Genomic DNA, 24,972 nt, shown 5'->3' with positions numbered 1-24,972 from the left:
TCAGTGCTCTTAACTTAGGTCCAAACTCCTACCTACGTTATTTTTCTTCTGCCTAAAAAACACTCTTTACTATTTCCTTTAGAGCAGAGATGCTGGTGAATAGTATTTTCATTACTTGAAACTATATTTATTTGCCTAATTCTTGAAGGACATTTTTGCAGCTTATAGAATTCTAATCTGATTGTCGTTTTCTTTCAGTCCTTTAAAGATACGATTCAGTTGTCTTCTGGCTTCCACGTCCGTGGAGAAGTCCACTGAAAGTCTGATGTATCTTTGAAGACAATGTGTCTTTTCTCCGACTACTTTTAAAATCTTTTCTTTGAATTTGGTTTTCAGCAGCTTTATTCTGCTTATGCCAAAGGATAGCTTTCTTGTTATTCATCCTGCTTGGGTTTTATTTCAGCTTCTTTTATCTGTGGCTTGATGTCATTCATCAATTTTGACAATCTCCCAGCCACGAGCTCTTCAAGAATAACTACACCCCATTCTCTCTTCCTCTCTTTTTGGAACTCCCAACTGAACATATGTTACAGCTTTTTATTATCTCCTCTATATCTTTTATCCTCTCTTTTGATTTTCCATCCTTTTTTCTCTCTGTGCTTCAGTCTGGAGAGTTTCTTCTGATCTATCCTCCCTGTCACTAATTCACCCTTCAGCCTTTCCAATTTGTTCTTAAATTCATTATTTTATTTCTTTTCTTTTTTTTCTTTTCCAAGTAAGAGGAAGGAAGATATACAGACGAACTCCCTCATGCGCCCGGAGTGAAATCCACCTGGCAACCCTCGTCTAAGGCCAATGCTCTGCCCATCTGGGACCAAGCTCGCAATGGAGCTATTTTTAGCGCCTGAAGCAGAGGCTCCAGAGAGCCACCTTCAGCACCCAGACCAATGCATTTTAACCAATCGAGCCATGACTGTGGGAAGGGGAGGGAGAGAAAAGGAGGAGGGGTGGGGAAGCAAATGGTCACTTCTCCTGTGTACCCTGACCCGGAGTCAAACCTGGAACATCCATACACCAGGCTAATGCTTTACCACTGAGCAAACCAGCCAGGGCCATTTATTTATTTCTTAACCTTGGTTTTTCTATTTTTTTCAGTTACAGAGTTTCTGTTTGGTTTATTTATGAATATATATTATATAAATTTAAATATATATTTATATAGTTTTTTGTTTCTATTAAAATTCTCAATCTTATTTTTGTCTCCTTATTTAATCTCCTTATTTCTATTTTAAAAACCCCTATTTTTTTTATTTAATACACTAAACATAGAAAGTATATTTACTTTTGTGTCTGAATTTGATAATTCAGGAACCAGAGCCTGACTGGTGGTGACACAGTGGATGAAACGTCAACCTCAGATGCTGAGGTCACCAGCATGAGCACAAGGTCGCTGGCTTGAGCAGAAGGATCTTCGACATGATCCCATGGTCGCTGGCTTGAGGCCAAAGGTCAATGGCTTGAGCAGGGGGTCACGGGCTCAGCTGGAGACGCCTGGTCAAAGCATAGATGAGAAAGCAATCAATGAACAACTAAAGTGACGCAACTACAAGTCCTAACAAGGACTGTGGATCAGTTTCAGGTCGGTTGAGTCCCCAGGCGCAGAAAAAAATATTGGGCCCCTTAAAAAAAGAGAGACAGGGAAAATAAAAATACAAGTAAACCATATTTTTAAATAAATAAAAAATGTTACGTACTATTAATGTTAAAATTGCACATATGAAGAACTCATCTCTCTCTTTTCCTGTTGGTCTGTTTGTCTCTCTCTCTCTCAAAATAAATAAATAGATGAATAAATAACCAGAGTCCTTCTTTGTGGTTTATGTTTTTTTCTTTCTGTGTCACTTTGTCTTTCATGTGTTTAATTCTTTACATGACAGGCTGGACATGGAAAGTACAAAATTGTATAAGTAACTTATGACCCAGGATAATGTATCTTCCTCCAGAAAGGATCTGTGTTTCCTTCACCCGGGTACCTAGAGAACTAGCAATCTTGGATCCCCTTTACACACATACAAGGGCGGATTTAATGGCGGGCGCACCGGGCGCACGCCCTGGTTCTCAACTTCTGAAGGGCCCCGCAAAACCCCAACTTTACACTTTTTTCTAATGACACCAAGTTTGGTTTCATATGTGCAATTTTAACATTAATAGTACATAATATTTTTTATTTATTTAAAAATATGGTTAACTTGTATTTTTATTTTCCCTGTCTCTCTTTTTTTAAGGGGCCCAATATTTTCTTCTGCGCCTGGGGCCTCAACCGACCTGAAACTGATCCACAGTCCTTGTCAGGACTTGTTCATTTCCACTTTACTTTTATACTGAGGTGAAGTCCTTCAGGACCTTAACCCCAAATCAGGGGAGGCTCATCAGTGCCCTTCCTCACTTGGCAGACCTGAGCCTCCGTTCCATGGTCCTCACAGTTCTATTGTGCGGTCTTCCGGCCTCTTGACTGGCCCTTCTGAAACAGGCCAACAATTCCAAGGGAAATCCAGTCCCAACCATGGCGCTCCTCTCCTTGGGTCTTCATCCTTCTCCGATCCTGATCAGGTAATTTTTCACTATTCCATTCTTTTTCTGGTTCCTCCGGGCAAAAAAAAATTTATGTTTTTTAGCTGTTTTATGTTTTACACAGTAGAAGGGTTGGTCCAAATTATCAAGACTGCCTTTACAGAAAGTACAAACTTCTCCTTGTATCAATAAATACATTTGAAATGGCAGTGGGTTTTTTTTTGTAAAGTTATTACTAAACTGACAGGATTTTAGAATCAGCTTCAAAGATGGCCCCAAATGATACACATATCCTGGTATTTATACCCTTACGTAATCCCCTCCATTCAATGTGTGCTGACCTACTGGCTCACTTCTAAAGAATATAATACAGCAAATGTGATGGGGTGTCACCTCTACATTTAGGTTACAAAGAGACTGTGACTTCCATCTTGCTCACCCTCCCTTGTTCTCTCGCGTGCTCACTCTGATAGAAGCCAGCTGCCATATTACAAGTCACCCTATGGAGAGACCCACATAGCAAGGAAGTGAGGGAGGTCTCTGGCCAATAGCCAGCAAGGAACTGAGATTCTCAGAAACCGGATCCTGCCAACAGCCAGATAAGTGGTCTTAGAAATGGATCTTCCCTCACTCAAGCCTTGAGGAGGCTGCAGCCTTAGCCAACAATTTGAAGTCTGCTGAGAAACTCTAAGACAGTGACACCACTAGGGCATGCCCAGATTTCTGACCTAGAGAAATTGTGAGCTATAAATGCTTATTGTTTTAAGGCAGTTAGTTTCATAACAATAGGTAACTATTACACCTCCCATTCTCTTTTTTTGTTTGTTTGTGGGTTTTTGTTTGTTTGTTTGTTTTCTGAAGCTTGAAATGGGGAGAGACAGTCAGACAGACTCCCGCATGCGCCCGACCGGGATCCACCCGGCACGCCCACCAGGGGCGACGCTCTGCCCACCAGGGGGCGATGCTCTGCCCCTCCGGGGCGTCGCTCTGCCACGACCAGAGCCACTCTAGCGCCTGGGGCAGAGGCCAAGGAGCCATCCCCAGCGCCCGGGCCATCTTTGCTCCAATGGAGCCTTGGCTGCGGGAGGGGAAGAGAGAGACAGAGAGGAAGGAGGGGGGGGGGTGTGGAGAAGCAAATGGGCACTTCTCCTATGTGCCCTGGCCGGGAATCGAACCCGGGTCCCCCGCACGCCAGGCCGACGCTCTACCGCTGAGCCAACCGGCAGGGCCCATTCTCTTTTTAACCTATAGTCACATTTTCTTCCTCATAACTCCACTGATACCATTTATCAGGATCACCAACTATCATGAAAATATATATTATTGACAGATACTACTAATACTGGCAAAACATTGTTAAAATAGCCAATGGCAAAGTAATCTGCCAATAGCTATTAATATTTAAAACACACGTTTGACCCTGCAATCCTCCTCCTGCTCCATAGATTCCAAAGGTAAAGGCGTAAGTATGTAAAGCCAAACATTCAAAATCATTATTGCTTACTGTTTTTAGTGACCCTATACTAAATATCCATAATGAAGAAAATGTCTGAATAACTGTGGTATAGTCAGACTCTAAATAGTATATAACATTAAAAAATGTAATAGTCGTGCGGAGGACCCGGGTTCGATTCCCGGCCAGGGCACACAGGAGAAGCGCCCATTTGCTTCTCCACCCCTCCGCCGCGCTTTCCTCTCTGTCTCTCTCTTCCCCTCCCGCAGCCAAGGCTCCATTGGAGCAAACATGGCCCGGGTGCTGGGCATGGCTCTGTGGCCTCTGCCCCAGGCGCTAGAGTGGCTCTGGTCGCAACATGGCGACGCCCAGGATGGGCAGAGCATCGCCCCCTGGTGGGCAGAGCGTCGCCCCCTGGTGGGTGTGCTGGGTGGATCCCGGTCGGGCGCATGCGGGAGTCTGTCTGACTGTCTCTCCCTGTTTCCAGCTTCAGAAAAATGAAAAAAAAAAAAAAAAGAAAGAAAAAAAAAATGTAATAGAACTACAACAAATGACTTGGAGCAAGGTATTGTCAAATAAAGAAAGTAAAATATAGAACAATATTTAGGACATAATCCCATTTTTGTAAAACAATGACCAAAAATTAGTGCATGTGCGTATGTGTGTTGAACCAGTTACATCAAGCTGACTTGATAGACTCATTTATTCAAACAACTTTATTCTTTCTCCCAACTATTTCCTTCAAACTTTCTCTATAGACTAATTCTTCCCCACCCCTTAGATGAAATCTCAGGCACTTCCATAACTTTTCAGTCCCTCCCAGATAACAAGTTCCCCTAGCACCTTCAGCTCCAAGAATAATATTTTTTATTGAAAATATCCTGTCCACAGTAATAGTCAAAACGCTGAGTTTTACTCAAAGTCAGATCTGCCACTATCCTTTACCACACCCAGCCCTCAGCCCCAGGCCAGCTTCAGACTGGTAGGACTAAAGCAAAAAAAAAAAAAGAAAGACATGACCGTCTTCTTTCCTCTTTGCTAGTCTTGTTTGTCTACTCCTGCTGCCCCCGAGTCTCATTCTGGGCTACTTCATGCTAGTCCACAGTGGAGTTGGGGTGCGGTTGGAGCAGATAGACGGGAGAGAAGAGGTCTTATTTAACAGGTGCAGACATAATCTAGCACTGGTGCCCTCTGGCAGTAGCAGATGCCCCCTGCTGAGTCATGTATCTTTGGAGAACTTTTAAGGGTTCCTGGAACCTTTGCAACACAGGCTCTGGCTACTGCTTCTTTATAGTGCCCCACCCTCCAAATGAAGGCTTGGAACGTCCTTCCTAAGCCCAAGCATCCAGTAGTCCACCTTTTCTGGGAAACTCACCTCTTCCTGGGGGTTCTCACAGGCAAAATCCAAAACGAATCGAAGCCCGCTCCCTCCCACTTCAGGTCCCTAGAGAAATCTCTTGTATCGTTGGTGGCTCCCAGTGCACCCTCTTCCTTTCCCTATCCTCTTCCTTTCCCTTCCCTCTTCCTTTCCCTATCCCCTTCCTTTCCCTACCCTCTTCCTTTCCCTACCCTCTTCCTTTCCCTACCCTCTTCCTTTCCCTATCCCCTTCCTTTCCCTACCCTCTTCCTTTCCCTATCCTCTTCCTTTCCCTTCCCTCTTCCTTTCCCTTCCCTCTTCCTTTCCCTATCCCCTTCCTTTCCCTACCCTCTTCCTTTCCCTACCCTCTTCCTTTCCCTATCCTCTTCCTTTCCCTTCCCTCTTCCTTTCCCTACCCTCTTCCTTTCCCTACCCTCTTCCTTTCCCTATCCTCTTCCTTTCCCTTCCCTCTTCCTTTCCCTATCCTCTTCCTTTCCCTACCCTCTTCCTTTCCCTACCCTCTTCCTTTCCCTACTCTCTTCCCTTCCCTATCCTCTTCCTTTCCCTACCCTCTTCCTTTCCCTACTCTCTTCCCTTCCCTATCTTGCTGCCCAAACTCCAGGGGCCAAAGATTTTTTGAAGCCCCATCTCCCATTGGACCAAAGGTGAGCAAACAGCATACTCTCCAAAGAAATTTTCCGACTCTCTCCTCAACCTCATTACTCTATGATAACTTCCGAGTGATATGCTAAATTCTGCACAAGTGGACTAGAATCTGGAATATACTTAACATGTTTTGTGAGCTTTTAAAGCCCCAGCCAAAATCAGGAAGTCACATTTTGGCAACTGTTACGTGTCTGTATGTGTATAGAGCTATGTAGAATGGGGATATGTAAGAGGCATGAAGAAAAATATTGAGAGACACATCCAAGGTTGTTAGTGATGGACTCCCTATTGGGAGCTTGCTCATTGTCTGTCTCCTCACTGGAACAAAGACTTCAAGTAATAAGAAAGGAAGGGGAGAGGTAAAGGGTAAGGTAAGGCAGCAAAAGTAAAAGAAAGAGATTGCACCAAAAGAAAGCAAATGCATGGTCATATTTAACCATTATTATAAAACTACATCTATGTGTGGACATATGTTTAAAGATAGTAAGTGAAAATTATTTTTTAAAAGGGATCAATAGGCCCTGGCCAGTTGGCTCAGTGGTAGAGCATCGACCTGGTGTGCAGGAATCCCTGGTTTGATTCCTGGCCAGGGCACACAGGAGAAGCGCCCATCTGCTTCTCCACCCCTCCCCCTCTCCTTCCTCTCTGTCTCTCTCTTCCCCTCTCGCAGCCACGGCTCCATTGGAGCAAAGTGGCCCGGACGCTGAGGATGGCTCTGTGGCCTCTGCCTCAGGTGCTAGAATGGCTCTGGTTGCAACAGAGCGACGCCCCAGATGGGCAGAGCATCGCCCCCTGGTGGGCATGCCGGGTGGATCCCGGTCAGGCGCATGCGGGAGTCTGTCTGACTGCCTCCCCGTTTCCAACTTCAGAAAAATACAAAACATACAAAAATAAATAAAAATAAAAGGGATCAATAACTTCCATCTTACCATATTCAATGATCAATTCTCAGGGCATCACCTTCCTTGACCTCACCGGATCAAGGTCATTTGACAAAAGGGACCACTCCCTCTCTTGCGGACGCTGTCTTCACTTGACTTGCTTGATGCCATTTTCTCGCACATCTCAGGGGGTTCTTTTTCAGCCTTCTGAGCTGGATTCTCCTCTAACAGCAGTGTCCCAGGGCACTCTCTGCCTACACTTACCTGCTCTCCTACACTTACACCCTACTTGCTCTCTCTATTCTGCAGCTCTAATGGCTGATTGATATCTCTTTCAGATTTATATCTCTATCCTGATCTCTCCCATAAGGCACAGAATCCTACATCTCATTTGTCCTTCACAACTAATAAGCATTTCAAAACTGACATAATAAAAACAAAACTCTTATTAATCTCCCACACCCTTCCCGTCTAATAATGGAAAAACTCATTCACACAAGCACATAAATTAATATTCTGGAAATCATCCTTAACTCCTCTGTCCCTCAAACCTGACGTCTAATCCATCAGCAACTCCTGCTGGCTTTACCTTCAAAATACATCCCTGGTTCACCCTCCACTGTTATCATCATCATCCCTCTCTTAAGCTACATGAATACTCTCCTAATTGGCACTTATATGTTCAATCTTGCTTCCTTTGCTCCACATAGCAGCCTGTGATCACTTTTTTCTTATAAGAAAATAGTTTTATTCCTAATTTTTAGTTCTCATACAGCTTACAAATACACTTTTATTCTGATTATACAGCTTTGCAACTAGCAGAGCAGTTGAACTAACACCCATAAATACAAGTGAGGAAACAATTAACATCCACTAATGTTTCTCTATATATAGTGTTTTGTGCTTTGTTTGTTTGTTTTGTTTTTTGAGAAAGAGAGAGAGAGAGAGAGAGAGAGAGGCATCAACTCATTGTTCCACTTAGTTGCGCCACTGATTACTTCTCATATGTGCCCTGACCGGGGCTCAGAACTGCCATCCTGGGTTCAAACCCGTGACCTTAGCACTCCAGGTCAGTGCTTTATTCACTGTGCCACCAGCTAGAGCTGCTTAAACTATCCTTTTAATGTCACTTCTTAAAAACAATTACAAATAGACTACATAAACGTAAGCAAAAGCAATTAGATGAATTTCTTGAAACACTAAATGTATAATAAACAGTGCATATTATCAGCATTTACATGATTCACATCAAAATGATGGCATCCTAAAATTTATTCCTTTTAAAGGGTAAATTTATCAATAAAATATTATATGTATTTTAATACAATGGTACAGGACTTCATATACTGCAGAAAAATTAAATGTAGATCTAGCCTGACTGGTGGTGGGGCAGTAAATAGAGCATCCACCTCAGACACAAGTCCCAGGTTCAAAATCCCGAGGTCTCCAGCTTGAGTGCAGGCTCACCAGCTTGAGCATGAGATCACAGACACTGCCACTGGCTTGAGCCCAGCAGTCACTGGCTTGAGTCCAAAGCCCCTTGTTTGAGCAATGGGGTCACTGGCTAGGCTAGAGCCACCCCTCCCCTCTACAAGGCACATATGAGAAGCAATCAATGAACAACTAAAGTAATGCAACTATGAGTTGATGCTTCTCATTTCTCTCCCTTCCTGTCTCCCTCCCTCCCTCCCTCCCTCCCTCTCTCTCTCTCTCTCTCATGCACACACACACACACAAAGTAGATCTAGTCATCAGCTTAAAAAAGAATCTTTTTCCATTAGCTTTTATTAATAAAAGAATCACAATGAGGTCATTAGGTCATAAAAAAAAAACAGGTAAATTATTAATTACATGATTTGAGGTTTTGGATGAAAGCTGACAAAAATTAGTTTGCAATACAGCAAAGTTATACCCCACACTAAAACCAACTGTTTAATATTTTTGCCTGTGTGAACTGCCCAAAGTGAAAAAAGAGCAAATGATAGAAAATACTTAAAATATAAATCAGATCTTGTTAATCTCTTGCTTAACCCCCCCCCCCCCACACACACACACACACACACAATGACTTTTTGGCTAGACAGTCCCTCGTCAATGTCAACTTTCCTCATTACCCTTGCTTTCATTCCTGGGAAAAGCAACACGCAAAAGTACAATCTACATTTCCCAGATTCCCTTACAGTTAAGGAGGCCACATGATCCAGTTCTAACCAATGAGACATAAGGAGAAATCACTGGATAGGGATTCTAAGAAAGCTACTGTTTTCCTGTGAAAAGGGGAAACTCTAGTACTGTATATCCATTGACATTTATTCTTCTTTGTTTCTGCCTAAAAAACAAAAACCTAAAGGTAGAGCAGCCATGCCAAAGATGTCAGGACAGGAAGGGAGAAGGGATCTTGTTCCTTGAGCAACTGCTTCAGTTCCTGTATATCCATCCTTTGATTCCTTGTTAGGTGAGAAAAAAGTAAATCCCTTACTTGGTTAAATTACTGTGTTCGAAGTTTCTATTATACAAAATCAAATACAATCCTGCCACGGGCTTCCCATTACCTTAGTACAGGGGTCGGGAATCTATGGCTCGCGAGCCAGATGTGGTTCTTTTGATGGCTGCATCTGGCTCGCAGACAAATCTTTAATTAAAAAAAAAAAAATAACGTTAACCTGACCAGGTGGTGGCACAGTGGATAGAGCGTCGGACTGGGATGCGTAAGACCCAGGTTCGAGACCCCGAGGTCGCCAGCTTGAGCGTGGGCTCATCTGGTTTGAGCAAAAATTTACTTACCAGCTTGGACCCAAGGTCGCTGGCTCAAGCAAGGGGTTGCTTGGTCTGCTGAAGGCCCATGGTCAAGGCACATATGAGAAAGCAATCAATGAACAACTAAGGTGTCGCAATGCGTAACGAAAAACTAATGATTGATGCTTCTCATCTCTCCGTTCCTGTTTGTCTGTCCCTGTCTATTCCTCACTCTGACTCTCTCTCTGTCTCTGTAAAAACAAAACAAAACAAAACAACAAAACAAAAAACAAAAAAAACCCGTTAAAAATATAAAACATTCTCATGTATTTCAATCCATTCATTTCCTACCGCTCATGTTCATGGTTGCGGGTGGCTAGAGCCAATCATAGCTGTCCTCCGGGACAACACCAAATTTTTATTGGATAATGCATAACGCACACGGGTCATTGTATGGCTCTCATGGAATTACATTTTAAAATATGTGGCGTTCATGGCTCTCTCAGCCAAGGTTCCCAACTCCTGCCTTAGTAGAATAAATTCTCAGTCGTACATGATCTCTCCAACAGCATCCCCTATTACACTCTCCCTTATTCTTCCTGCACCACCTCTTGGACCCTCTGGGCTGACCTTGGAACATGCCAAGTTTACTTTCACCTCAACATTTCAACCCTTGTTGTTCTGCTGAAAACAGAAGAACAGGTGTTCTTCCAGGTGTTTCACAATATTTGTCTGAGCCCTCTCTTCACTCAGCTTTCTTCTTTTTTTTTTTTTTTTTTTTTTTTCCCCCTTTTTCTGAAGCTGGAAACAGGGAGAGACAGTCAGACAGACTCCCGCATGCGCCCGACCGGGATCCACCCGGCACGCCCACCAGGGGCGACGCTCTGCCCACCAGGGGGCCGATGCTCTGCCCCTCCTGGTCAGTTTTCTTCTTTAATGTCTCTTCTGCACCAAAGTCTTACTTACCTTAAGCCATCCAAAATTGGTTCCTTCACACTCTAGTGATTTATTTTATTCATAGTACTTACCACTATCTAAAATCGCCTCTTCCTGAGAATGTTGTTTACTTACCGTATTTACCCATATTTAAGACGCACCTTAATTTTGGGGCCCAAATTTTGAAAAAAAATGTAGTACCGGTAAGACTCAAGAGGTACAGGAACATCCCTAGTACTAAGAAGCGTGCCTGATACAAGATAGGCATTCAAAAGATATTTTACCAATCGATCAATTCATGTATTTTGATATTGAAATAGACTCTTCCTTACAGTTCACTCAGCAGTTCTTTGTAATACAGAGACTACTATTACTAGCCTACCAAAAGGTAAAGATTGGGTTTATTTTATTATTTCTTTTGTCACGTAAGTACCTTTTGGGGCTAGTATTCGTATATTGCCACTCTTGGCACACAGACGCTTAATTTCATGGCTTCACCTGAAATTCTGGACTGGGTCTGTAATTTACGAAGGACCTAATGACTGAATTTAGCAGCAATGCGTCGAAATACCCCCACTGACACTGAACACATCAGGGCAGTATCCTTTTGGTTTCTTCCAGATCACTCAAATGAGGGTTAGTGATGAATCCCTTTACAGAGACCAGAGACTCGTTTTTTCCCTTGACCTCTTCCAGACTGAGCCAGGGATATGATAAATCCGTTCTCGATGTAGCCAGCATCATGCCAAAGTGATAAAGGCGTCAGAGGACTGGTACCCACCCCAGCTCACCAGCTAGTTTGAGCTGTCGGGAGTTAAAGCGAGAAATAAAAGAGATCAAGGACCCGCAATGTGTACCCTCCCTACAGAGAGAGAGAGACCAGACTCGCGAGCTCTACAGTGTTCTCCGCTCAGAAAAGAGTCTGAATCCAGGTTTTCCTTCCCGTCCTACCCTCTCCCTCTGCCTTGCACACCGACTTTCAGCCTGAAGCCGGTGCCACCTTCCCGAGACAAGGCGCCCACCCGAGAGCCTTCAAACGCCCGGGACCCGCCCACTCCCGTCAGCCCCCGCGGGCCGCTCCCTGTCTCCATAGAAACGAAGGCAGCCAATCAGTGCGGAGACTTCCGTTCCGCCTTGACAACAGCGCTATCTCAGACAACGCTGTGTGCTCCGGTGGGTCTGCTGTCGGCCGAGATGCTGAAGGCCAAGATCCTCTTCGTGGGGCCCAGCGAGGTGAGGCCGGGGCCGGGGGCGGCGAGCGGAGGCGGGATACCCGGTGCTGTGCCCTGCGCCGGGAGCCCCCCAGGAATTGGGAATCCAGTCCCACCGCGCCCATCCGGGTGTGCGCCGCTGGCCTCACCGGGAACTCTGCGCCTCCAGACATTGACCTTGTTACATTGAGGTCTGAACGCCCAAGATAGTGAGTGGCGTTTGAAACCAGAACCAAGATCTCACTTTGCATTCGAGGTTGTTCCTAATGAATATGTCTGTGGAACAAGAAAACCAAAAGTAAAGTCTGATTATCACCTGGTCTTGGAACCATTAGCTATTAATGAATGTGAGGTAGTGGTAGTGGGGATTATATCTACATGTGTACTTCACACCATTCACAAAAATAAAATTCAGATGGGCTAAAAGCTAAACATGTTTTTAAAAACACTGTGGAAGTCGTAAATGAATGGGAATTTGCGTTTTGCTGATGCTGTTTGCTCAGGGACAGCATTTGGAGAACCACTGTAGTAGATGAATATATGATAAAATATGCTTTTAATCTTCAGATAGGGAAGATCTTCCTAAGCACAAAACAAATTCATGAAGAAGGCTTCAAAGAAATGACACCGAAGTTAAAGCTTGGGGAAAACATTTGCAAAATATGCTACAAAGAAAGGATTAACAGGTAGATCACAAAGAAAGTTTAAAAATCAGTAAAGAAAAGAGAAACAATCCAATAGAAAATTGAGCTAAGGCTCTGCGCAAAAGAAATACAAGTGTGAGAAGAGCCCAGCTTCACAGTCACAGGACCACAATTTACAACAAAAAGATGACATTTATTTACCCATCAGATTGGATGAGAAAAGTTTAGAAGATTAACACCCAATGTTGTTTGGATGCTTGTGGAGAAGTGAGTACTCTAGGATTCTGTTGATGGGGCTATAAATTGATAACAGCTTTTTTGGTGATCAAATTGTTAAAATGTAAAATGTGCCTAGCTTTTAGTGCTGCACTTACATCTCTCAGAATCTATAGTAGCTGAGTACCTGTCCATGTACCCCATGACTCATGTACAATATTGAACAATTGGAAACATTCTAGGTGCCTTCAATAAGAATGTGTAAATACACTAAGGTACTTTCTTACTTTGGAAGACTGTGCAGAAATTAAACTAAAACAGGGCAAGTCTGTGTGTACTGACATAAAGAATTCTCCAAGATATAAATTATTAAGTGAAATAGACAGGTAATAACAATATGCAGAGAATTATGAAAAGCAAAATAAGCATAGATATCTTTTTTAATGGAAATTCTCAAACTTATGCAAGGAAAAAAGAACTATGAACTCCTAGTACCCATCAAACCAACTTCAACAACAATTTTTTTTTTGTAAGAGACAGAGACACAGATAGGGACAGACAGGAAGGAACAGAGATGAGAAGCATCAATTCTTTGTTGAGGCACCTTTGTTGTTCATTGATTGCTTTCTCATATGTGCCTTGACTGGGGGGGAGTTACAGCAAACCAAGTGACCCCTTGCTCAAGCCAGAAACCTTGGGTTCAAGCTGGTGAGCCTTGCTCAAATCAGATGAGCCTGCGCTCAAGCTGGTGCACTTGGAGTTTTGTACCTGGGTCCTCTGCGTCCCAGTCCGACGCTCTATCCACTGCACCACCACCTGGTCAGGCCAAAATATATTTCTGAAAATACATTTTTCTCTCCCTCACTACTCTTCAGACTTACTTTCTATTCCTTTAACATGCTGTGCCCGTTCTGGCCCTGGTGCCTTTGAACTAGCTATTCCTAGAAGCCTCAGTTGACATGTTGTCATTCAGCCCGCAATTTAAACTTCATGTAGGCTTTCCCTGATCACTCACCCAGTCGATCATATCACCCTGCTTAATTTTTATACTAGTACTTATCAGTACCTCATATTTTTCTAATCTATTCAATAGCGCCTGGCACAAGGTAGACACTTAAAAAATATTTTTAGGGCCAAACAGGCAATTTCTTCATCCACCCATAAGAACCTACCTGCTTTAAAAATTGGTTTTAATCCTTGGCTGTGTAGCTCAGTTGGTTGAAGCATTGTCCCAATATGCCAAGGTTGCAGGTTCCATCTCTGGTCAGGGCATGTATAAGAGTCAGCCAATGGCTGCATAAATAGTGCAACAACAGGTCGATGTTTCTTTCCCTTCCTTCCTCTCTAAAACTCAAAAAATAAAAATTTTAAAAATTGGTTTTAATATCCTGGCTGGTTAGCTCAGTAGTAGAGCATCCACTCAATGTGTGGAAGTCCCAGGTTCAATTCTGGCCAGCGCACACAGGAGAAGCACTCATTTGCTTCTCCACCCTTCCCCCTTTCCTTTCTCTACCTTCCCCTCCCGCAGCCAAAGCTCCATTGGAGCAAAAGTTGGCCCAGGCACTGAGGATGGCTCCATGGCCTTTGCCTCTGGCGCTAGAATTGCTCAGACTGCAACAGAGCAACGCCCCAGATGGGCAGAGCATTGTCCCCTGGTGGGCATGCCAGGTGGATCCCGGTTGGGCGCATGCGGGATTGTGTCTCTGCCTCCCGCTTCTCACTTCAGGAAAAAAAAAAAAAAGATTGGTTTTAGCCAACTAGTATATATAAACTTTAAAGGCATAGATCAAATACACTTTAATAATGTTTTATATATCAGTGTAGCTATATGCACATTTAAAGATATGTTAAGCTATATGCATTCCATGACAGTTTTATTCAAAACCTGCACCTTTGACACCCAAGTTGTCTTTATAATTAGAGCCACTTTTTGAATTACCTAACAAGGCAACCATCTAAGATACAACACTTTTTGAATCTGTGTATTAACCTGTTCCTGGACATGTATTCCAGCTCAAAGAACTGTTCCTATAACATCAGCCCATTTGCTTTATTCATTCATCCTGTAGATAAATATTCATGATGTCTACAACATAACCACAGTAAGTTATAATTTGTGATAATTTGTCAGGCCATATCCTCAGGGAAAATTCCTAATGTGATCATGTTAAGCCCCTCCTCTCCTTTTTTTTTTTTTTTTCCTGATTCTCTCCTGTGACCTCTACAAGCCTCCCAAACTGGCATTGATTGAGGTCATTCTAGTCAAGCAGTAGTTGTTCAAAATAAAATAACAACTGCAGAGCAAAATTTGAGAGATTTTTCTTATAAGGACTCAAGTATAAGAGATTCCCTGTCTGAGAAATAATTTAAATGGAGAAAAAAATGGTTTTATATTCAGGCACATATATGGTTTGTTAAAAGAATGATGCAAATTTATAGGAAAGATCTGAAAAACGTTCTTACCTTTGGGGAGTGTATTGGATGGATAGACAGATGGATGCTTTGGGTAGAGGGACCAGGATGGCTGCTCATTTTTCTAAAAAATAAGAATGTGTATTATTCAGAAGGAGAAGCAGCCTGACCTGTGGTGGCGCAGTGGGATAAGGCGTCGACCTGGAACACTGAGGTTGCCAGTTCGAAACCCTGCACTTGCCTGGTCAGGGCACATATGGGAGTTGATGCTTCCTGCTCCTCCCCCTTCTCTCTCCCTCTTTCTCTTTCACTCCTCTCTCTCTAAAAATCAATAAAAAAAAATTTTAAAAAAACACTATCATTTAGAAGGAGAAGCAGCCCTACGTGAAAGTGTGGCATAGCCAGCCAGGAGTCCCCAGACCTGAAACCCAGCTCCAACTTTGACCTTCTCTGTGACCTTGAGGAACTCCCTTCTCCTTTCTTGGCCTCAGTGGCTTCATAATGAGCTGTGACAGACTGTGGTTTTTCCTGAAGATATGGAGAGGAGCGAGTAAGGAAAAGCTCACGTTAATAATTTGTTTTCTGTTCTTAGATGAGTTCACTGAGAGCCAGCCGGGGAAGTCCACGTAGATAAAGTCTCCCAGTGGCAGAGCCAGTGCTGGAATCCCCTGCTCGCTGGGTCCCAGAGCAGACTGTGCCCACCACACAGAGCATGTCAGCAAGGGCCACCTAGCCAGAGAGCCCTCTGCCCTGGTGCTCCCACGGTGGCTATGGCCTGCACTCCATCACACTGATTCCAAGCTGGCTATTGGAGGGCTCATTTATGGTTCACTTTTCTGCTCTTAAGAAAAAAAAAATTTTTTTGTTATCTTCATTTTTCACAGAGTGGTAAAACTGTTTTGGCCAACTTCCTGACAGAATCTTCTGAAATCACTGAATACAACCCAACCCAAGGAGTGAGGTGAGCCCTGACAAAGCCATGTCCCAGAGGGTACCTGTCCATCACCCAGCCTTCACTTTGGGTGCTGGTGGCAACCCAAATTTATAATATTTCCAAAGTAGAGATGCTGCTGCTGTTTCTGTTTATAGGATCCTGGAATTTGAGAACCCGCACGTTACCAGCAACAACAGAGGCACAGGGTGTGAATTTGAGCTATGGGATTGTGGCGGCGATCCAAAGTATGTACATCTCCTTTAAGAGGGTTGCTTCATCACATGATTTAAAAATCAGCTGCCCACCAGGCACCTTGGCCTAGCGCGCTTCTTAGCATATATATTAGGGGCTTGGTCAGGTGTTTGGTGACATGCTTTGCTCTTGAAATTTTAGTGATTGGGTTTGGGTTTCAAAACAATGAGAAGTCACACATCAGTTATCAATAGTAAGATAATATTTTTAAAGTCCACATTAGCAACCAGAACCACCTAACATTCACCGAATCCTTTGCTGCCTTTGAAGGTTTGAGTCTTGCTGGCCAGCTCTGATGAAGGACTCTCACGGCGTAGTGATCATCTTCAATGCTGACATCCCAAGCCACCTGAAGGAAATCAAGATGTGGTATTCCTGCTTTGTTCAGCAGCAGTTCTTACAGGATGCTCAATGTCTGTTAATTGCACACCACAAACCAGGCTCTGGAAGCAATAAAGGAAACCTGTCTTTGTGTAAGGAGACTGCAACTCTCCTCTCTGCTTTTGTCTTCATTGTATATTACTCTGTGTCTTTGCAAGCAGCAGCTTTTGCAGTTAGTGAGCACCTAGTGTGTCCTAAGCATTTTTCCAACCATGCAAATCAGAATTGCCAGATTGGAAGAACTGTTATACCATCCAGGCCAGGACATGGATACTGAAAAAGCAGGTAGATACGGAGAGGGGAAAACACCTGGTTTTAGCCATTCATTGGTACTATTAGTGCTACTCTTTCCTGACTGGACTTTCTCAAGAAAAACTCCAGTTTGTATGTGACACATAACATTACAGAGGTGACAATGTGATCATAGAAAATGACTACATTATTCAGCAATCTCCTCCTTTCTGGCAGAAGAACGAGGAGGACCTGGCGGTGGCTTGTAGGGCTGCCACCCTGTTGACAGGTGGCAGTCTGGTGAAACCTTCCTGTGTTCAATTATGTCAAGCAAGACACAACTTTATTTTTGGAATTTACAAAGTTAAATTTAGAACTAGAAATGGCCCTCAATAAAAGTCCATGCCTAATTACCTTATTTTCCTTTTTAAGCACCACCCCTGAACAAGCTGAAGCTGGTGCACTCGAATCTTGAGGACGACCCTGAAGAGATCCGAATGGAATTCATTAAGTATTTAAAGAACATAATTGCCTCGGTGTCTGAGAGCAGAGACCGGGAGGAGATGTCAATTATTACCTAACTGGCCTGCATTTGGACTCTTCCACCTTCCAAGTGAGGTCAACTTCTGTCTAAATGCAGATCTGAAATCTTACCCAGCTACTGATATTTTCTTCTCCCTATGGCTCAACAAATTTTCCTCATCTGCTCAAAGGTACCAGTCACCCAAGGAGTTAAGTCATTCCATCTATCTCTGTCTTAACCTAACCCTGTATTTCCCCAGGAGCAATGCTTTGGTATTTACTTACCCAGTGTTCGTGGTGACTTTATAGAACATAATGACCATGAATAATGAGAACCCACTGAATCTTTGTCGCTTGCAATTTAAAGGTTTTCAGGTTAGTTCAGTCTCTAATAAATATTTAATTAATTTAAGATTACAATCCACTTCCTCTCCATTCTCCTAACATGGTATAAGAGTGTCTGGACAGTGTGCCCTTGTTGGGGTGGAGCAGCTGTTCCAAGGGCAGGTCCCCTGGTTCCCTCCCTGACCTCTGTCAGTATGTCAGTGGCCACCCTCCTGGCCAGTTTTGTGGCACAGGCTTTCCCTGTGGAACTGGTGGTCCCCAGGCTGAGCTGGCCTCCTCCTGGCAGGGCTGGCCCTGCACATCTCCGACAGCCATCTGTGTCCTCTGCCCATCCCAGGTTTCTTTGTGTCTGTGGGCAGGATCTACTTTACCCCTTGCCGTAGCTGACTGTCCAGTTCATTCTCCATGCTCAGCTTACTGGGAGAAAAACACGATTGGGGAGTGGGCAGCAGGTAGTGAGAATATGGCAGGTTAATGTTTTCAAAATATATTATCCCCGTTACTATAGTAAGAAATGCAATGATATTTTCATTATAAACCTACAAGAAGGTTTACCTAATCACTTAGGATATTTATAAAAGTTTAACAATACTATTGTCCTTTTTTAAATTGTAAAATATACTAAAATTTACCACTTTAGCCATTTAAAGTGTGCATTCTGTGGCATTAAGTACATACACATTATTATTGTGAAACCATCACCACCATCCATGTCTAGAACTTTTTCATCATCTCAAGCTGAAACTCTGCACTAACTCTTCACTCCTCCTCCCCCTTCCCCCACCCCGGGAACCACCGTTCTACTCTCTGTCTCTATGGATTTGACCACTCTGGCTACCTCATATGAGTAGAATCATATAGTATTTGACCTTTTGTTACTGGCTTACTTCACTTAGCATAATGCTCTCAAGGTCCATCCATGTTGTAGCACGTGTCAGAGTTTCCTTTTTGAGGTTGAACCATATTCCATTGTATGAGTACACCACAGTTTGTTTATCTCTTCATCTGCTGATGTACATTTGTGTTTCCACATTTTGGCTATTCTGGGTAATTTGCTAAGAATATTAGTGTACATTTTATCTAGGATATTTCTGAAGAATTTTTCATTTAACTTCTCCAATATTTCACTTTTATTTATATGTCCTTGGTATATGGATACCATACAAAGTGGAAGGTAGATTATATATGTATCTCCTAAAAAAGTCTTTTATGACCTCAAGGGAATTTAATTCTCAAATATGTTTTATGTAATATTTAAAAAGCACTATAATACTCTAATAATACCTAATTTGTGAAAATGCTCAAAAGATTTAATGCTTTATAACCAAAGGTGGTAAGTATACAGCTCTTTGTACAAGCAAGTTTGTTTAATGATAATCTTAGGGTTCTTGTTCATTCATAGTTTTTATAATTGTAATTTTGTAACACAGCCAACCTGAAAATACATTAAGTAGATAAAAAGTTAGATGTAGGTATTCTAAGGTGAGAGGGGGAGAAAAGAAGAGGCACTTGAGGTGAATCAGTGTGGCTGGGTACATCTCACGTTTACGGCGAGGAGGGCCGAAAGGTAGCAAAGTGGGCAATCGGAGTGAGTGGTGTTTGCAGGTAATGACAACCCGCTGTAAGTTTAGACCAGTGGTTCTCAACCTTTCTAATGCCGTGACCCCGCAATACAGTTCCTCATGTTGCGGTGACCCCAAACCAAAAAATAATTTTGGTGGCTACTTCATAACTGTAATTTTGCTACAGTTATGATTCGGAATGTAAATACCTGATATGCATTATGTATTTTCCGATGGCTTTAGGCGACCCCACCGGGGTCGCGACCCACAGGTGGAGAACCGCTGGTTCAGACTGAACTGCAGTCAAGTGTTAGTGAACTGCCTGGGTTATCCGTGAGCACATTTGAAGCCCAGGTTAATTTCCTCCTGCTGTCCAACCAGCTCTCAGTTAGGACACATGCAAAGAACACAAAATAACGTCATTAATGCAAACCGAAGCAAATCATGATTACATAATAGCTGCAGTAATAGTAATTGATTTTGCAGAATACAAGCTCAGAAAAAAAGATAATTTATCTGATTTTTATTGATCATCCCAGAACTCAATAGAAAAATTAACCCAGCAGCTTTCATTGATACTAACGGCCAGAGTACAAGCCTTGTAAGTCTTTGAACTGAGAAAAGTGTTTTTGATTTTAATAGGCCACACATGCACAAGGTACAAGAGGACATTCAGTGATGTCTTCCTGTTTTCTGTGTCCCTCCACTCTATTCCCCCTCTCAGAAGTTACCACCCTTACCTTCCATATTCTGTCCGCGGAGGCTGTGCACTTACAACTGTGTTTTATTAATGGATACAATGGCAAACTATTCTCACTTACTTTTTTCACTTTTTTATCTCAGGAATTTGTATAACTATATATATAGCTGCTGTATTTTTTTACAGCTGCATAATATTTCATAGAACCATTTATTTGGCATTTTATATTAGATATTTTATTTTATTACTTTATTTTTGTGAAGGAGGGAGAAGTGTTGCAGTTCAAGTCCAAAGTCCTCCTGCTGCTGAATTCCCTCATTTTTTTTAAAGATTTTATTTATTGATTTCACAGAGAGAGGAGGCGGAGGAGGAATGAGAAGTTTCAGTTCATAGTTGCTTCACTTTAGTTGTTCATTTATTGCTTGTCGTTATGTGCCTTGACCAGGCAAGCCCAGGGTTTCGAACCAGTGACCTCAGCATTCCAGGTTGATGCTCTATCCACTGCACCACCACAGGCCAGGCTAGATACTTTAAATAATCATTTTTGTTGAAATACATTTTTATGGATGGACATTTTCAATGGTATTGAAAAACATGATTTGGGGTATACATCTGTTTAAATGTGGAATTTTAGAGAGGTGGCTTCAACCATCAGTCCTATCAAGGGAAGGATAGAATACGATTGCTGGCCTCGGTATCCTAGTTTTGATTTATGATTTCACAGAACTATTTTCTTTATTCATTTTTTTTTAGAGAGGAGAGAGAGTGAGAGAGAGAGAGAGAGAGAGAGAGAGAGAGAGAGGAGGAGGAGCAGGAAGCATCAACTCCCATATGTGCCTTGACCAGAGAAGTGCAGGGTTTTGAACCAATGACCTTAGCATTTCAGCTTAGTTTTTTTTTTATTTTAATTTATTCATTTTAGAGAGGAGAGGGAGAGACAGAGAGAGAGAAGGGGGGGAGGAGCTGGAAGCATCAACTCCCATATGTGCCTTGACCAGGCAAGCCCAGGGTTTCGAACCGGCGACCTCAGCATTTCTAGGTCGACGCTTTATCCACTGCGCCACCACAAGTCAGGCCTACACAGAACTATTTTCTAACTGAAAATTATTTTTGCTATGCCTCTTAGCATATGGTTGAAATAAGATTTCTTTCTTTGTTTCACAGATGTGACAATGCACATGAAAGCCACAGATGCATAAAGTGGCCTGCTGATACAGGGAATTCAGTAGTTCAGCAGGACTCGAGTGAATGCATGGAGAAGTGAGTGAGACTGCCGGTGTGGATGCGTGTGTGTGGGTGAGGGAGTGGAGGTGAGTGGGTGTGAGTGTGCAGGGGAGGGGAGTGGCAGGAGAAGATGGGTCAGGTGGTGAAGAGCCTCTCAGGAGTTGGGGTTTCATCTTACAGGCATTAAGATGCCATTGAAGGATTTCCACTGCAGATTCATGTGGTCAGATCTCTATTTTAGAAAAACCCCTGGCCCTGGCTGGTTGGCTCAGTGGTAGAGCGTTAGCCCAGCGTATGGATGTCCCAGGTTTGATTCCCAGTCAGGGCACACAGGAGAGGCAACCATCTGTTTGTCCACCCCCTCCCTCTCCCTTTTCTCTCTCTCTTCTTCTTCTTCTCCCGCAGCCATGGCTCAGATAGAACAAGTTGGCCTCAGGTGCTGAGGATGGCTCAGTGGCCTTGCCTCAGGTGCTAAAATAGCTCAGATGCTGAGCAATGGAGCAAAAGCCCCAGATGGGCAGAGTACAGAGATTGCAAGGTGGATCCCAGTAGGGGCGTATGCAGAAGTCTGTCATTTGCCTTGCCACTTCTCACTTAAGGAAAAAAAAAAGGGGAAGAAAAACCCCTCTGATGGCAGCATGAGAGCTGGATTGAAAAAAGGTCAAGTATAGAGATGGCTGCTGTTACACCTTGGTTTTGGCGGCATCACTACAATCTTCAAAGCCAGAATTATCTAATCTCTGCTCCCTCTTGACATTGCCTTCTCTTCTGTGTATCTGACTCAAATCTCCCCCTTTCACTCCCTTTTAAGGACACATACAAAGTTGCAGTTAGGGCCCACTCAGATAACCCAGGATAATCTCTCCATCTAAGAATCCTTACTCACATCTGGAAAGGTGCTTTTTCCAAGAAAACATTTAAAGGTTCCAGAGATTAGGACCAGATAACTTTGGGGACCATTATTCAGCCTACCGCAGATTCCACTCACTGAGGCATTAATGGAAAAGGAGTAGCAAGTTTGTGGGGAGAAGATGAAAAATAACTAGTCCAAGATGATCCATCAAGTCAGGGACAGAATTGCACCTCTGGTCTTCCCACTGTCTGTAGTAACTAGGCAGAGTCCCCAAGTGGATGTGGCTAAGAGTGTCATCCTCTGAGACTAAACCTAGTGAGGCAACACAGCCAGAGCAACAACAGTGGGCAGATAACCATTTTTTTTAAGTTTTTTTTTTAATTAATTAATTTATTTATTTTTTACAGAGACAGAGAGTGAGTCAGAGAGAGGGATAGACAGGAACAGACAGACAGAAACGGAGAGAGATGAGAAGCATCAATCATTAGTTTTTCATTGCGCGTTGCAACACCTTAGTTGTTCATTGATTGCTTTCTCACATGTGCCTTGACCACGGGCCTTCAGCAGACTGAACAACCCCTTGCTGGAGCCAGCGACCTTGGGTCCAAGCTGGTGAGCTTTGCTCAAACCAGATGAGCCCACACTCAAGCTGGCGACCTCGGGGTCTCGAACCTGGGTCCTTCCGCATCCCAGTCCGACGCTCTATCCACTGCGCCACCACCAGGTCAGGTCCATTTTTGAAGTTGAAAATGGTTTGCAAATATGTTGCTGCTAGAACTAGCATGTATTTCTTGCAACCAGTCAAATGACCAAGTAGTATTCTGGAACTCTATCTGTTGTAAAGACAACCGTGACTTACTCACATTGTAACTTGAAAGCCCATCTCTCAAAATTTTTCAGGAAAGCTCCTGGAGACCATTATACATTTTTGTGGAACACCAGCAGACTGTTATGTCAATAGGGTAGGCTAAATTGCTATAACAAAGAGTAGAGCTTTGTAGTAACTGAGGACATATATACAAGTTAATACAAAAGCAGTACCCCTGATACCCATTGAAAAGTGCCTGCATTTGTGTTTTTGTTTGTTTTGAGAGAGACAGAAACAAGAAGGGAGAGAGATGAGAAGCTCCTAGTTACATCACTTTAGTTGTTCATTGATTGCTTTACATACGTGCCTTGATTGGGGGGGAAGGGGGAGGCTCCAGCTCAGCCAGTGACCCCTTGTTCAAGCCAGCGATCTTGGGCTCAAGCCAGCAACCTTGGGCTTCAAGCCAGAGATGTTTGGGCTCAAGCCAAGGAACCCTCACTCAAGCCAGATGAGCTAGTGTTCAAGCCAGCAAGCCCAGGGTTTCGAACCTGTAACCTCAGCATCCCAGGTTGATGCTCTGTCCACTGTGCTATGCTATGACCGGTCAGGCAAAAGGTACCTGCATTTGTACCACTTAAAAATTACTCTGAACTATGGCTCTTCTTGGTCTTGACTTCAGCCTCCCCTACCTGATTGTTGAGAATTACATGAATATCCTGGCCTTGGCTTATGCCTTCTCCACAAATGTACTCTCTCCTTAAGCAAGAAATCAATGGTGTCACGTTTTCAAAACCAAAACCAAAAAAAAAAAAAAAAAAAAAATTAAACAAATGAGGAGGGAGGACAGTCTGCTTTTGAATGTTAAGAATAGATAACATATTTTTTTTCATGTAACTTCTTAGCTGCTTTATCAGTTAAATAATTCTCTACATTTATGATACCGGCCATTCTCCCTACTGAAGTTAAAAGCCAATGGAAATTGCATGTCTTCCAAGTATTCCCACTTCAAAAGGAAAGTTTTTAGTGCTTTGATGGGAACAACACCTCATCTATCTTTCTGCTCCCTACAGTTCATTCCTATCTAGACTTTTTGATAGCTTTTAAACGTATGCCTCCCCTCTCCCGTCCACAGTGTTGGAGTCCCCAGAGCACTCGGAATCTCCCCAGGCCTCCAGCAGCACGATCACCCGTGATTGGGAAGCCACAGGAAGCAGACTGGCTGCCAGCCTCGCAGAGCCACCGCTGGCCCCCGTCCTGAGTGGTGTCCACCAGCCACCAGACTTCCAGAGGCGCTAGGCTCTTTGAGCTCCACCCTCCACTCTCCCTCCTCAAACCTCTTTCCTCCTCCCCACCCTGCCCCGCAAGCAGAGCAGTTGGGTTCTTTTATATCAAATCAGCAAAACACCAAAAAGGAAGTTGAGAGAGCCCCACTCTTTCCTACCCAAGCCACACAAGAGCCTTCCTGACATCCAGTAATCGTGTGCCTTGCACCAAGTGGATTATAAACAAGCAGCCACAAAAAAAAGAAAGAAAAAAAGAAAGAAAAAAAGAAAAAGAAAAGTATGCTTCCATTCTTTAAAGCCTCAATACAGATTCACTCCACACTTACTGCTCTTTGGATCAGGCATAATTATAGATTTTAGACATTCAAAATGTTGTGTAAAATAAAAATCCCTCACCTATTTTATATTTGTAGTCTTATTGGAGTTTTGTAATAAGTGCTTTATACAAGAACCATTCTTTTTAAATCTTTTGTGTGACTTTATAAGGCCTAGAAAACACCTAGGTATGAGTTAACCATATCATGTAATAAAATATTTTGTCCAGAGGAATAAAATCCTAATTTTATCAGTATGAGGAACTTGGTTTCTATAGAACCCTATTTCAAGTACTTTTCAATAATACTTTGAAAATCTAACTACATGTGGAAGTTATCCTTTTTTGGGTACAGCTATTAAAAGCAGGTAGTTGTGCTTTGCATTAAAAAAGATATAATAGTTTTAAAACATAAACCACAGGAGATGAAGAACCATCAAGAGCTGAAATTTTTTACCTTTTTCATCTCATGGTACACATAAACTAATTACTAAAATTCTGTGGCACACCAAAAAGTACATTATATATTTTTTTAATTGTT

General features: G+C 43.0%; 1 protein-coding gene across 2 annotated transcripts; it reads left to right on the top strand.

Annotated features, from left to right (window-relative positions):
- Nucleotides 1–11,649: 11,649 nt before the first annotated feature.
- Nucleotides 11,650–24,652, top strand: IFT22 (intraflagellar transport 22). Of its 2 annotated transcripts, XM_066379938.1 has the most exons (6): nucleotides 11,650–11,773; nucleotides 15,908–15,984; nucleotides 16,113–16,202; nucleotides 16,480–16,682; nucleotides 17,254–17,439; nucleotides 23,968–24,652. In XM_066379938.1, exons 1-5 carry the CDS (start codon nucleotides 11,735–11,737, stop codon nucleotides 17,400–17,402), a joined length of 558 nt encoding a protein of 185 aa, XP_066236035.1. In that variant the 5' UTR covers nucleotides 11,650–11,734; the 3' UTR covers nucleotides 17,403–17,439; nucleotides 23,968–24,652. The 2 variants fall into 2 exon arrangements, with proteins under 2 accessions (XP_066236035.1, XP_066236034.1); XM_066379937.1 differs by lacking the exon at nucleotides 23,968–24,652 and having other exon boundaries at nucleotides 17,254–18,153.
- Nucleotides 24,653–24,972: the final 320 nt, after the last annotated feature.

Source organism: Saccopteryx leptura, chromosome 4 (assembly GCF_036850995.1).
Source record: "Saccopteryx leptura isolate mSacLep1 chromosome 4, mSacLep1_pri_phased_curated, whole genome shotgun sequence".
Classification (NCBI taxonomy): domain Eukaryota; kingdom Metazoa; phylum Chordata; class Mammalia; order Chiroptera; family Emballonuridae; genus Saccopteryx; species Saccopteryx leptura.
The sequence above is the reverse complement of the archived record's forward strand: the minus strand, read 5'-3'. Positions and strand labels throughout refer to the sequence as shown.